General features: G+C 39.8%; 1 protein-coding gene across 18 annotated transcripts in view; it reads right to left on the minus strand.

Annotated features, from left to right (window-relative positions):
- KIF1A (kinesin family member 1A) overlaps positions 1-15,198 on the minus strand; it is a 2,189,582-nt gene that overhangs the window by 425,539 nt on the left and 1,748,845 nt on the right. For all 18 annotated transcript variants that reach the window (XM_044071047.1, XM_044071036.1, XM_044071035.1 and 15 more), the window contains one exon: positions 2,164-2,272. In XM_044071047.1, the coding sequence (XP_043926982.1) occupies positions 2,164-2,272 (109 nt within the window). The remainder of the gene's footprint in view (positions 1-2,163; positions 2,273-15,198) is intronic.

The following is a 15,198-nucleotide window of genomic DNA, read 5'->3' on the forward strand; positions in this document are numbered from 1 at the left end:
CAGGAAGACACTGTTAGTCTTTCTGGTTTACCTGAATACTGAGGCTGTTCCAATTTTCCTTTCAAATATCCATTCTAGTAAATCATTCTACCTGCCAAAGGCACTGTCTGTGACATGTCTTTCTTGTAACTGCTGAATACTTGTTCTCCTCCCTGCACTATCCTTCCTTTCCAGAGTAATCCCATCACAATTTCCCCTCACTGATTTAATCCATGATCTCTCCTCTTACCCAGTGAAAAATATCATGCTGTCTGAGCCAGTCATCACACATACTGAGTTCTGTTCCCTCAAGAACACATTGCTACATCAACAACTTTCTCATTGACTCCTGATTCAGGTACATAAATTGATTCACTAAAGATACAAACAATGTTAATTATGAGATTGTTGAAGTGCAGGGATAGGGAAATCTTTACCTTATCCCCATGGTTCAATGATTTCACAGTATAAATATATCTATATATTGGGGGATGCAGGAGAGGCTTGCTCCCACCTCAACAACAATGTTTTAGCTTCTTTTTCATTGGTTTTCAATTACTGTGGCACTTCATGGGTTTGTTCCACCTAGTAGGAAGTTGATCAACATTTTAATTCACACGGCTGAATTATTCTCCTCACCATCCTTTCCCCTTCCTGCTGTATCCTGTCTAGTACTATAAAACCTCACTTTCTCTTTAATGATTCCACAACTGCAAAGTGTATGTCATCTGCAGCCTAACTGGTGCCTGGTAAAAGGGCATTATTACCTGGATCCCACCCTTCAATACATATACTACAGCATTTGATTTCCTTTCACACTAAGTTTGATAGTTTTTTTTTATTACAATGGCCGCCACTTCCATCCCTGTATTCTTACCCTGAGTGGTCATTCCTCAAGCACAGCAGTATATACCTGACTCGGATGACGTAAAATTGCCACCCTTTGGACCATGCTTCTACTCCTTAAGTTCCTCATTAGCCCTGTACCCCCACTTATTTGCCAATATCACCAACCTCAATGCTGTTTTGAAAGAGGACTGATCCACTTTTCATTGTCTGGGTTGAGGACAGAAATAAAATGCATTAATTGACACAGGACACAACCTGCCACATTCTTACCCTCTCTGAGACTTCATCCTATTACCCTGTGTTACTTCTCCACTCTTGTATCCAGCCACATGTTCTTCTGAAACTTACTCCTTCCAACTTCACAAGGAGCCTGCAGAGTGTGACTGAGGTAAAGGCCTTGCTTAAATACAGCTGGACAACAAGGTTACCTCTGTCAACCTCCACTGTGATCCATTCATAGAAATGGAAACAGGCTACTCTGTAAATTCATACTGGAATTTTTTAAACATAATTTTTTTTTGTCACAATAACCTTGTAAACCCTATCTTTTTTAATGCTTGTATTGCTCTGCTCACCAGAGAAGTCATACACATTGGTCTGTACTATTCTGGGCACTATCCTAGAACATCAACACAAGTGCTTGAACTTCAGATCTGTCTCAGTGTCTGTCAGTGATCAAACAATCTAATAAGAAAGTTATACATTAATTATTATGTTTAATTTGTAAGTGCTTCATCACACTACTTTATACCATGGAACTACATCTTAGGGACTGTTTAATTAAGTTCAGGGTTGCCCTAACTGACCACCTGCCATGGTAGAATGTTGGAATTTTTGTGAATCCAGTGAACTAAGTGGTCGTTCTCCCAGGCAGATACTGCTATATTTCATATCTGTTAGAATTAGAAATAGTGTTTAGCCAACCAGATTTCAGGAAAAAAGGGCTTTTACATTGTCATTCTATCACTCTGCGACTGGCTACCACAATATACTTGGCCTCACACAGCTCTGCAGTCTCAGACTTGCAATGAATTCCCAATTATTTTTTGATGGTTGTACTTCCTGCTACCTCATTATGTCATCCTGTTAGCTCAGTGATCTAATGTTTTTCATTATGATAGTCCTATATTACTACATAGCAAAAAGATGTACACACCACATCTGCCTATGAGTTGCGATTACTGTAACATTTTTAATTATAACAGTAACATAAAAATCAAATCTCTAAAAATTTCCACACAAAACTATTTTTGCACTAATGTAAACAGTTTATTAACCACTCTTTTTGCAACAATGTAAGCATTTTATTTTGGAATGATGTTATATTATACTTACTCTCCATTGGCTTCTAGCTCACAAATCTCGAAGAAGACCATTAGGTCATACTTGGCATGGCATGGGCCAGAGCTGGGACGGGTCACTGCGCTCAGCTTGGTAGCTGGAACTGTAAACAAAGGTGACAAAATGTGAACAAACACCAGAGAAGAAAGCAGCGTGAAATAGTTATTACTCTTTTATGGAGTTTCAGAAAACCGAACTTCATTTTTGCAACTTCAGTAATAAGAACTTTTTGAAGTTCTAATCTATATGCTTTGACCCTCAAATACAGACATGAATTTTATCCAAGCAGATGTGCAGGTTATATATACTGGTAATATGAAGTTGTAATTAGTTGATTCCTTATGTAGCAGCAGGAAGCCTGAAATGGTATTATATGAGTAAATAAATATACAGTGTTTTTCACCGAGGAAATTGACATATATTTTGGCACTCAGCATTTTTCTCAATTTTGAATAATTTTATTTTTCTGTTGACAAATAATTAGGATTTACTTTGTAGAGCTATATTAATAGCAAGAATCTACATTACACAGGACGATTTATGATAAAACAGAACAAGCTCTGGAAATTAATGATTTAACCCCGTTAAAGATTCTGTTTGCATTTAGTAGGAGTTATTATTTGTCACATAAAATCAATGATGAGACAAAAAAAAAAAGCTACATAAAGTGCATTTTGTATGACACCATCAGATGGAGTAAGGTATCTGAGTAGACATGGATATAAGCAAATGTGCTAAAGGTTTTACGGCATCAGTGCACAAGTCGATCTGTGAAATCAAAGTGTTTTCAAGAAACGGTTTGCTGCGGTTTTTACTGGCACATGACATATATTCCAGAATGGGTTGCATTTTTTTTATTCTGTACACTTTAAATTTATCTTTAGTTATATTTATGGCACGTTTAGGCTCTTTGCTTTCTAAATATCTACTACAGGGGTATGACACTCTGTATGTGTTTCTGGGATTCACGCTATGCTGAAGCTCTTACAGGACACAGTAAAGACTAGAACCAGCTTACTAGATGTTAAGTACAGCAAATGGGATTTAGATGTGTGATGAAATGTAGGCAAAGAAATAGTACAGTGAAAATGGTGCTTGTATCTGAAGGCCACACGTACCATTAGTCCTTGTTAATTAAATGAGGGGAAAGGAGCACGGAGACTGCAGTTGCAAAGTGACCACTGTAGTTGTTTCTTCTGGCTATTTTTTACTACTTTTATGAAAACACCATTCCCTAACATCAGTGGTATTAATAGTTTATGGTTAATACTGTGTCACCATATCCAAAAATAAAGGATTGTTTATCACCAGAGTACTGGTATAGTGATATAATTTTTTTTTGCATGGCTGTAGCGATTGTGCCTGTTGACCAGCAGGCTTCCCACTTAAGACAGTTCACTGTTGGTGGGAGGGGGGATGATATCCAGGCAGCTAGGTGGGTGCTTTGTGCTCTCACTGGCATTCTAGAAATAACAGCATTTTTATTTATGACCCAACCCCTCCCCTGGTGGTAACATGATCACTGGTGTACATTGCAAGGGCCACCTATACTCCTGCATTGGGGCATGTATGCTTCTCCATATGTGGCAAAAAGGGCTACTGTCACTGGCTTTGATGGGCACTATTATATCTTCCCTGGACTGGTTCTTTGCATCATGACAGTCTCTCCTGTCCTCTCCAGCTGATGCTCTATTATTTGAGCAGTTTTCAAGAGCAAGACGGGAATCTGCCCCCAGGATAAAAATGCCCCTCCTCCCCACCTACGCCATCAAGTGGCTAAGATGATATTCGAACTTGGGTCACTTGTGCACTAATCAGGGTTTTATCCCTTGAGAATTTCTGCACAGAAACACATGAAACGAAGATAAAAATCTGTAATTATGTTTCTGACATAAAAAATGTATACAATATCTAACATGCATTTTCCTTTTATAAGTACGTACACTTGTTAATGGTACCTAGGGTAGTACAACTTTTCTCTCATTTATAAAAAACATGCACACAGCAAATTCATATGTTAAATCACCTAGCATTGCCCCTAAAAGAAGGAAATTAATATCAAGAAGTTCTGAAGAACTATTTTAGCTTGGATCTTACCCTTCTAGATAGCACACAGCACAGCACACAGATTGTTTATCATAACTAGTACACACCACACAGCAGAGGCTGGTAGACTCCATGCAATTTAACCAGTATGTCAATCTGCAAGTTTCTATCTTTGCTGTTTTATTTTAGTTTTTGAGGAAGGTAAACATAATACACATTTAAATACCTCAGCATGATAAAAAAGGTACAAAGAGAACGGTGTGTGTGTGTGTGTGTGGGGGGGGGGGGGGTGGAGATGCCCAATGGAATATTTATGAATACTGCTGCAAAGTAGAATTAGAACAGAAGAGACAAAGTGAAAAATGGGTTTATTTCTATAGTATGTTTTAGGAGGACACTTTTTAGTGTTTTAGAAGGATTGGAGGATAAGCATTTTAGTGCCATTGTTCAAGAATAAAGGGGACATCCACAACTATGTGTGGTACAGAAGTTTCAAACTTCTGTCACATTGCAAGAAAGTTCTGGACAGGGTGATTGATAAATGAATATAAAGAGTAGTTGAAAATAAGATGGGAGATGAGCAGTTCTGATTCAGATCAGGATGTAGCACAAGCGACCCAATGTTTTCAGTGAAACAAATAGTTGAGATAAGGAAAGAGTCCAACTGGGCATTCCTAAACTTGGAGAAAGCATATGACAAGGTCCCAAGAAAGCTGATTTGGGCAGTCCTGCAGTGATTCAAAGTCACATTAGTGCAAGCTATGTACAAGGACCCAATGACTCATGTACAGACAGTGTTCAGTCTCACAGACGAGTTCCTAGTGGGAGTTGGTGTGCATCAGGGTTCAGCTCTGAGCCCACTGCTGTTCATACTGGTGACAGACTACATTAGCAAACAGGGCAGTGGGGGACAGATCGACAAAGTTGCTGTATGTAGAAGATGTGGTATTACAGGTAAACTCTCAGCAAGAACTTCAGCAAAGGATAGGGGAACAGAATGCAAAACTCAAGGCATGTAGGATGAAACAGAGTACAGATAAGACAGCTGTAATAGCAGCAAATGGGAGAAATCAGAAGAAGCTCAGAACTGAGACAGAAGGGAAAATAGTGCAGCAGCTTAACAGCTTCAAGTGAGAAGGAACGTCTGAATGAGGGGGTCAAAGCTAGAATCAGAGAGGCTGCAGCCAATTGGTAGAGAGTGCCAGGTGTGGTACATGACAGAAAAATGCCAAAGAAGCTGTAAAGTAAGGTGTGCAAGACAGTGGTACAACCACTACTACTGTAGTAAAGCCAGAGGAGTTGAGGAATCTACAGGTGATGGAGATGAAGTGCGGGATAGACAAATAAATGAGGACATAACAGCAGAAGCTTAAGTAGCTCCAAATGCAGAAGAGTTCAAAGAGAACAGATTACAGTGGTTTGGGCACATACAGAAAAGCAGAAGACAATTTGGTGAAGAAGGTTTGTGACAAACAGGAAGATGGCAAGAGGAAACATGGGCATTCAGCAAAGGCATGGCTGTATTGTGTGACAGGAGACCTGCGGCAGTCAGGCATGAGTGTCGAAGAAGGTAGAAGAGTGACATTGAATAGAGAGAGATGGTGACAGTTGACACCACTCCCCAACACCATGTGCAAAATGGAAAAAAGGAGTTTATGATGTTGATGATGATGATTTTAGAAAGAACACTGAAGACAAACATTAATAAAGTGTAGGACTACATGGAACAAGCATAAAGGAACTGCATTAGTATGAAATTATGAAAATACAGTAAAAAGTATTACAAGAACTGAGGACTTGGATAGAGAAATACAGACTAAAGGGACTAAGCAGTTACTGTCTTTCATATGTTTCTATGTTTCTGGACTCAAATGTATCTATGCATGCTATGTGAGGTGTTACTACAATCTCACCTATGAAATTAAATGACCTAAGCAGCTCTACAATAAAACAAAAAATATTTTTTTGCTATGCAAAGAAACTAATGCATCTTGGAAACATTCATCATGTGAAGGATGTCACAATCACCAAAACACATGTAATACGTTGCTTAAAAGCAAATGCTCATGACAGTAAGGAACAGATATTACAAATAGGAGGTCTGAACTATTTTTTTTACAAAAAATACACAAATACCTATCATTAGTAGTGTTATATTCTAAAATAGTAGCAAGTTTAATTCATGAGCTGCAGGAATCCAGTTGGAGGCTTTGTAAAAGGATGGAGTAAGTAATGTTAGAGATTAATTATAGACAGCAGTACTATTACAGAAAGAGTCTCAGGAGAAGTACCAGGATGTAGTTAACTGGTGACAGATTCTGTGGTACATTTTCTGTACTTCTTGAGCCTAGATCCTAGGTAAGTTTAATGGAATCTCCACGTAGCTGAAAGGGTCTACTTCACAAGACCAAAATACCAAATACCCGACTTTCATAAAACCAAGACCAAAATGCTGAAATTTCAAAATACTGACAGTTCGATTAGCCAACCTTTACTTAATCAAACATTTACAATATGGACTGCATTGCATCTGCATATTATGAGATAACTGGTAACACTATGCAACAGTACACTACCTTTTTAAAAACCCAAACATTGTACCTAACCTCACCTACACCCCGCCCACCAACCAATACCTGCATAGCCAAATAAATCCAACTGAATATTCATGATGGTAGCTATAGCACCAACATGAATATTCATTACAGACGCTTAAATGTAATAAAAACAATTGTTAATTTTTTACTTTTACGTTTTTGCAAAGGGGTTGTGCCCCCCTGCACCCCGCATGGGGCCCTGCACTCCTCAAACCCCCTACAACTTAACTATATCAACTCTGAGATCACACTACATTGTGGATATGAGTGGATTTCTTGTTGTCCTCTCAGCTTGGAGAGCTGGCATTTTAAACTTTCAGTCTTGTGAACATCGATAAAATGAAGTTTCAGTCAAATGAAACTTCAGATTTTTGGTCTCAGTATTCTGAAAGTTGGTCTACTGACATTTCCGTCACATCAAATAGACCCAGTTGGAAAAGCAATAATGTTCCTAATAAATAATGTGAGAGTTAGAAGCCAACGCATATTGTTTTACACTACCACATGGGGGCAGAAAGCATGCTGAAATTAGGTTCTCTAAGTCCAATTATTATGAACCAGAGCAGTGTGTCTGTTCTCCTAATCTGCAGTAAGCACCAACACTGGTAGAGTTATGACAAACTCGATGGAATTATCACAAAGACTCACACAGCTCATAATAAAACAAACAAAAAAACCCCAATAATATGAGACAAAAGAGGATATAGAAATAGTTTCTAAATCCCATTCACAGAGACAGTTTAATATGCATTTGTGATAAACATGACAAATCTGTGGGACAGTTAAATGGTGGAAAATGAATAAGATGATGATGATGATGATGAAGAACACAGAGGAATGGCTTTTCTTGGCCTAGTTCCAACAGCAGAGCTCTACTTCAAAGTATAATAATGTTTCTGAAGTAAAACCATAAGATGCACAATGTACTGAAAAGCAGATAACAGAGCATATAACAATGGTCCCACAGAGAACTGTTTGCAAAAACTTTAAAATGCATTTTATTCATCTTTCTCTTTTTCTTTACTTACAGTTCTGATTATGTTTACAAATGTAAAAATAGAGCATAAAAAGCCATGTCTTCTGCAAACCTGTCACCTTTGTTTTTATTCCTGGTTATTGCTAAGCTACAGTCTACCAGCCATACCAGTTCATACCTATGTACTACCAACCATGTTTCTGAGCCTTCTTGATTGCACAGATACTGGATAGTAGGAGGGTATTGGGGCTCATGTCAGGCCCCTCCTGCATGAAAGAAACAGCCAAATTAGCAGCACACACAGCATGCCCAGACAACGAATCCAGCAAGGGGCAATTCAACACTTCAGGTACTAAGTACTTGATGAGCTCCACAGTACGTTCGTGGTCTGCATTGTGAAAGGCATTAAAAAAAAGAAAAGTACTAATGTACACAGAAACAGTGAATATAAACTGAGTGCAGAAACAAAAACCAAACTAATGAGTCATATTGCAGATTAATCAAGCCTGTTTTGCCATCATTTCCAGAAGTCCAAACACAAAATGTAATTTTTAAAGTGGCTAAAATTTGAGAAATTAAGGTTATAAAGTTATATACTTTTGATAATGTTAAATCCATAAAAACTGTGTACTTCTTCAGAAACAAGTAGGAGTATACTCTCCAGACATTAAAACCAGACACTCAGCAACTGAAATTATGTACAATCTTTGTTTCATTACCAAACTCCCAGTGAGCTGCTCTGCTCCCAACTCTCTAGTTCTTGAGGTGTGAATTTTGGATATTCTGAGGATGCAGCAGGCAGATAATCCCTATTAAAATAAAAGGAAGAGCAGGGGGTGTAAGACATTTGCTGTTCATTGTCTGAAGGACTGCTGGGAGAGCAGAGCTAGAGACTAGCTTGTTGTTTCTGACCTTGGTATGAAGAAGATGGGTGGGTAATGTCACTGAAGATGGATATACTTCTTATAGAGCTAGCATTTGTAGTAAGTACGTAACCTGCATCTCAGAAAAAGTGGCCCATCATTGGTAACAGGAAGAGCAGAATCCCTGGATATGCTGTGCAGGAGGACACTACTCTGCATATAATGTCCATCTTGTAGAACCTGGCAAATTGCCAGTGAACATGCATACTCTACCACTGAATTTTTACAGAAGGCAGCAGATGTTGCCATTGCCTTGGCAGATTGGGCATCAGGTGTTGAGTTCAGATTATGACCTTCCTTTTTTGCAGCAAAATTTTATACAATATGAAAGTCATCTAGAGGGAGAGACTTTGGATATCAGAAGGCCTTTTTGTCATGGTGCAAAGAAAATAAAAAGCTGGTAATTCCTCCTGATTTCTTCCGTTCTTAGTATACTGTAGGCAACCATGGATTGGAGAAAGTATTCCCCTTTGTTATGGTAGTTAAGATAGAAAACTGTTAGATCAATGTACTGGCTCAGGGTGGTTTCTCTCATGACTTTAGGTATGAATGGTGAGTTTATTGTAAGCACCACTATATCACTGTGAAAGGGCAGGTATGGGGTTTCCCTGGAAGTGCTTGTAGTTCTGGTGCCCTTCTGACTAATGTACTCACCAGAAGAAATATCGACATCAACAATAAGGATGTGCATTCTGCCCTAGGGGTTGGCACAAAACAGGACTCTGTTAGTCTGGAATGAAGTTTATGTCCAAAGGTGGCCATGGTTCTCTGATGGGTATTTTTAAATAAAGTGAACCAATAAGGAAGTCCTTGCTGCTCCGTGTAGTAGCTAAGGAGAACCTGTTTTAACCTTGGCAAAAGTTAAAATAGACCTTACTGGTGGAGTAAATAAGGCCTTGCACAAAGAGTTCATGCAAGTATTTTAAGACTTGATTTAAGTGTACCAGTCATGGAACTATTTCATCTTAGGTGGGCCAATGTATGAATGTCTTGCATTTTTAATGTTTTCCTGGTAGACGGCTTGCTGTGAGGAAGTCAGGATCTCAATGATCATTTGCATAAATGTAGGATTAATTGGAGAAGCCATATTGATAGAGGGAGGGTGTTGAAGCCTGGGTATGGTTGACATAAGGGATGACTGATAAGGTTCTTAAAGCCTACCACTTTAAGAGTCTGTTCCATTGTGCCCATAGCCAGAAGTGGAAAGCATACCTGAATGTACCTATAAGGAATAATTAGGACCAGAGTGGATGTCACCATTTGGAATTTTTGAATGTTTTCTATAATGAGGGTTACTGACACGTAGGAGTACACAAGATCCTATTGCCATGTCTCTATTAGTGAATTCATCACATTGTTGTCCTTCACTGAGTGAGGAAGTAGACGTTGAGGCATTTTGCATTTGGCAGTGATGCAAAGTTATCTGTCAAAAGTTTTCCCAGTATTCTGTTTGCCATGTTTTGTTCTTGTGACCACTCTTGTGAAGTAGACTGACTTCTTCTGAACCTGTCTGCTAGTACAAAGGCATCCCCTGGATTGTGTGTTACACCAGAAATAACAACTCTAATCCCTTCAGAATGGGAAGGGATGTGCAGTTAAAATTCCAGTTGTGACCAAGAAACCTTGGTCATCTTGCCCTGAAAGTGCTCCCAAAGTTAGCATTGCTGAAGGGGACTGGGTTTGGAATGGTTTGTCTCTGGTAAGATTGTACATGTGAAGCCAATGTACAAGGTGTTTCTTGCATGAGTCCATGATGACAATGCCATGAGACAGGTGCTGCTAATGTTGGCACCACTGTAAAAATAGTACCTATTACAGGGTTTCATATGTAATAAATAAATAAATAAATAAATAAATAAATAAATAAACTGTACCTATAGTACCATACGGATGGAGACCTCCACATACTCTAAACTTGTGAGAGTCTGTACTGAGGTGCTACCTTGAGATTAGAGAAAATGGTGAATCAGGGCTTGGAGGAACAGGAGTTTTTACTTGGGCAGGAAAGTTTTGCATGTTTTAGCATCCAAAGTATTCTCCAAGAAGTCACTGCACTAGTCGGGGGGTAAGTTGTGACTTGAGGATAGTAATCATGATGACAAAGGACTGAACAGTCAGCTTGGAAACTGAGTATTTTGGTTCAGCTGGTCCAAAAAAGGAGCAACACGAGACAATCATCTAGTTATAGAAGATTTTTCTCCATAGCAATCACTGCTGGGCTGCCATTACTGCCATGCAGAGGATGATCCCTTGGTGCAACGCTGAGAATGATGAGCAGGCTTCTGAACTGGGAATGAATGACTCCCACCCAGAAGGAAGACATTTAGATTCTTTTCCAGATTTTATGTGTAGATAGACACCTTGGAGTTCTAAAGAACACATCCGACCTCATCTTTATAGATGCGACAGAGCTGACTGCAGTGATAACCGTTTGGAGCATTTCTTTTTATAGCATACTCATTTTGTCCACTAAGAGCCAGGACAGGACTGAGTTCCTTTGTCCTTCTGTCACCAAAAACAATCTTGAGCAGCATCCTGAACTCTGTGGTCAGGTGGAACCTCTCAGATGGCTCTTTTTTTCAGGAGGTTGTTCATATTCTTCCTTTCCTGCTTTCTCTGATTGGAGACGGGGTTATGGCTGGGGTAGAATTTGGGAACCATGTGATGAAAAGTATATCTTGTAACTTCTGGATAGTATGTCCCTGATCCACTTTACCTGAGAGATCTTTGATCATTCTTAGCAGTGGAGGGACAGCTGTCCCTTGGCATTAAGTGGGAAGTAGCTAGGGATCCCATCTGGAGGGCTGCTGTCTACCAGTGGGTTGGTTGCAGCATCCAGGTGAGCAATGAAGACCTCTGCCTCGGTAGTTGTTATGGCAGGGATCCTGATTATGGCCACTTCATGCTGCATCCCCCTGGTGATTCTGCTGTGACTTGCAATGAACACACATTTGGAACCAGTGCTTCTGTTTCCTTTTGAAAGTCCATTCTGGAGGTTGGAATTTTATGCCCACAGCTGTCAGGATTTTGCACTGCTCTTCCATAGATTCATAGATTGTTACTAGACTGATGACTCAGGGGGCCTTTCTAAACCTAGCCAAGTTTTCCCGAAGGAATAATGGTGCCCTGAATCCCAAATAGGACATTCAGGGCCAGGCATTTATAAGCTATCTCTAGCCATAAGGAATATGAAGGCCAGCCTTGTGTAAATTTCCTGTTCCCCATCCATTGGTATAGGTTGCACTTAAATTGGGTAACAGATGAACTCAGCTTCACATGGCTGGGAAGCCTGTTCCATAGGAGAGGCAGTCTCTGGGACACATATCTGTCTCTCCAGCATGTTCTGTTTAAGTCACAGACAAAATTCATTTTCCTAGACCTTATATTTCTGGTACTGTTTGACTTATGAATATGCAGAAGATTCATAAGTGCAGGGTTTGTGGATTCCTTGTAAGCCAGGCATAGATCATACCTTATCAATCTATAGGAAACTGAGTAGAGGGACAGGACTTTAAGGTGCTCTGCATAAGGCAGTTTTGTTACGCCTTGTATTCTTTTTGTAAGGAACCTCTGAGGTCACTCTAATTGTTGCATATGACTGGTCAGATATATACTGAAAAAAGCATTACACTCTATGGTAGGTCTGATAAGGGCAGTGGGATAATGATGTCTTTGCACCTGGATGCCATGCCCTTACTTACAAGTTGTCCACATAAAAGGATTTCCTCAACACTGTGGTCATGTGGTGGTTGAAGATAAGGCTGCCATCTATGTGCATAGCCAGATTACTGACTACTGGGTTGACTCTCGGGGATTTAAGGTGCATATCAATCTCATCATCAGACAAAAGGGGTCCTGAAAAGGAGAACTCTAAGAATGTCTCCTTTGTGTTTTCTGCTAACTCTGCTGGTGAATGAGGATATGTCATAATGTCAGTTACTGCATATCTGGCTGAACCCTCAACCATGTTATACATGTTATGGATAATGTAGTCCATTAAGTTTGAGGATTTGAATGCTTGGGCCATAAGTTTCTCTTTATGTGACCCAGCCAGTAACTCCTTGACAACCTGAAGCATTTCAATGGTGATTTCCCAATGGAAATACACTTTGTGGGTTAAATATACCAGTGTCGTCAGTGCAGAGGCTGCAGACACTTACTTCATAAACCTGACTACTATGCTGTCTTCTTGTCTGGTGTATTAATAGCAGGATTATGGGGAATAGGTGCCTTTTTCAGAGCTGCTGCTGATACAGTAGGGACTAGTTTTGGGTCTATTTGTAGACATGCCAATCCCTGGGTTGACAAAAGATCCAACTGGACTTTTTGGGCAATGGGACTACTGTATTTGAGCTGCCCCAACCTGATTTGTAGTTCCTTTGTAGCATCTATAAGAATGGCTGCCAAGAGGTTTGAGGGGGTATGCCTGAAAGGGTGTTACACAGTTGTGTGTGGAGAAGGGACAGGGTATGAGGACTACTCCTTCCCTTTTCTGCAACTGGTAAAGGACCACTCTAAACTTGAAGGTATTGAGGGTGACCCACAAGAAGGAGTAATGTTCTCATTGTCCAGGTCATTGATAGATGACTCTACAAAGTAGTCAGTATGTTCCAGTTAATACTGGGCATTACCTAGTCTTTTTTTGGCGGGGGGCTGAAGAATCCGATGATGAGAAAAGTAATTTAGTAGATTATTACACTAAAGAAGACACATAAGAATCTCCTGAAGGTGTATGTGGCATGTTCTGGTCTAACTTCGTATGTCCATGTGACACTGAAACTGTATTGGGCCTGCTGTAGTATCTGCTGTGACAGTAGATGTAACTATAGTGTATTCCAGCACCTGCTGTACCACTGTCAACTCTGCTAATGCGAGCTTAACAAAATCTGCAGCACTGCATTGTAAGCCTTCAGTATTAGGGATAAAACCAATAATGCATATACTGCAGCTACCACTGTTAGATAAGTGCAACAAAAGAAAATGGGTAAGTTAGAAAGGCCTGCAGACTCACTGAAAATGAAGATGATTATTGCAGTGATGCTGGTGTCAGCACAGGAGTGACTGATGCCAAGTCTTGTGGCTTTGGTGACAATGACATCTGGTCAACCTACCTGGGGAACAGCAATGCTGCCTATAAAATGGTTACCTGGGGAGGAAGCCTCAGGTCCAGCAGTTTCATCTAAGCAACTTTGTGTTGCATACTGGTGACTGTGAGGATAATGCAGTGGAAAGAAGGTAAACAATTATGGTGCCATACAATTTTACTAATGCCACTTTGTCAAAGAGAAACAAAACTTGGACAAAACTTGGAGCTTCTCATCTCCTTCACTATGTCCCACATGGTTCTGGCTAGCTTTTTTGTAGTCAATCTCTTATCACACTGGGACCCAATAAAAGGCCATCAGGCCTAACAGGATAGTAAGCAGATGGCTGCAGAAATGATAAGGTCTCTGTTTGGTCCAGTAATTTTGAGACCAGCAGTTTTTTCATCTCTGGTTGCTTTAGCAATGGTTGCAATGCAGAGGATGAATGGTTGTATTGCTGAGGTTGGGAAGCTTCATATGCCAGAGCTGGAAGGCACAGAGACTGGTTTTGACACCAAGACCAAATATTTTTGGTCATGGCCCTGAGACTTTTGAGTGGCTTTTTATGGGAAGATGCCTGATGAGTGTTGGACAGGCCAATATTTCAGAGTTCTGTAGATGGTTGGAAACCTCTTCCAGCAGCCGAGATGACAGCACCTTTTTCTACTATGTAATTAGATTTTCTAGGTGTCATTCACATGTATCACAATTAAAACTCCTGCATATCTGACAATCTGTCATGCTATCTTACTCTCCTAGATAAAACAAACAACAAAAATGCTAGTGACAAGGAGGAATGCACCTGCCTCAAAGGCAGATTTTAAATAATGGTTTTGATATGGTGCTGATAGGGAATTACACATCTCAACATCTCTATGCCAGAAACATTGGGTGCAGGGAGGAACTCTGTCAAAATTAAACACAAACAAGGGAAGTATAAAAATATGATTAGAAGTACATGCTTGAATAATTTTATTTACATTGCCAATGAGAGTGGACTTTTGATGATAAAATAACATTCTTGAAGAAAAACACCTGAACAGAATTCTCAGTGGTCAGATATAATTTGTGGCAATGATGAACTGGAAAAACTGGATCCAAACAGCAGCATGGTTGCTGAGTGTAGCAAGAAACAGCCTGAAATGTTCAAGGTGCCAAGTTGTCTGTAATGTCTGCAGCAAATAGTCTTGCGTACCACTGAAGATGGACAACCTCTTACCACATCTAATAGTTTCATTCTTATTTCTTTTATAAGTATTTTAAGGCCTGCAGATTGACTTGCCTTTAAGGGTAAACTCTGCCCAAAATGTGTCCAGACAGTACAGGCCTGACAACAGACACCAACGTAATGTGGCTTTAGTGACTGCTTAGAGGCACCAGATGAGAACAAAACTGAATATAGA

The sequence above is a fragment of the Protopterus annectens genome, chromosome 5.part0 (assembly GCF_019279795.1).
Source record: "Protopterus annectens isolate FY-2018-M chromosome 5.part0, PAN1.0, whole genome shotgun sequence".
NCBI lineage: Eukaryota > Metazoa > Chordata > Ceratodontiformes > Protopteridae > Protopterus > Protopterus annectens.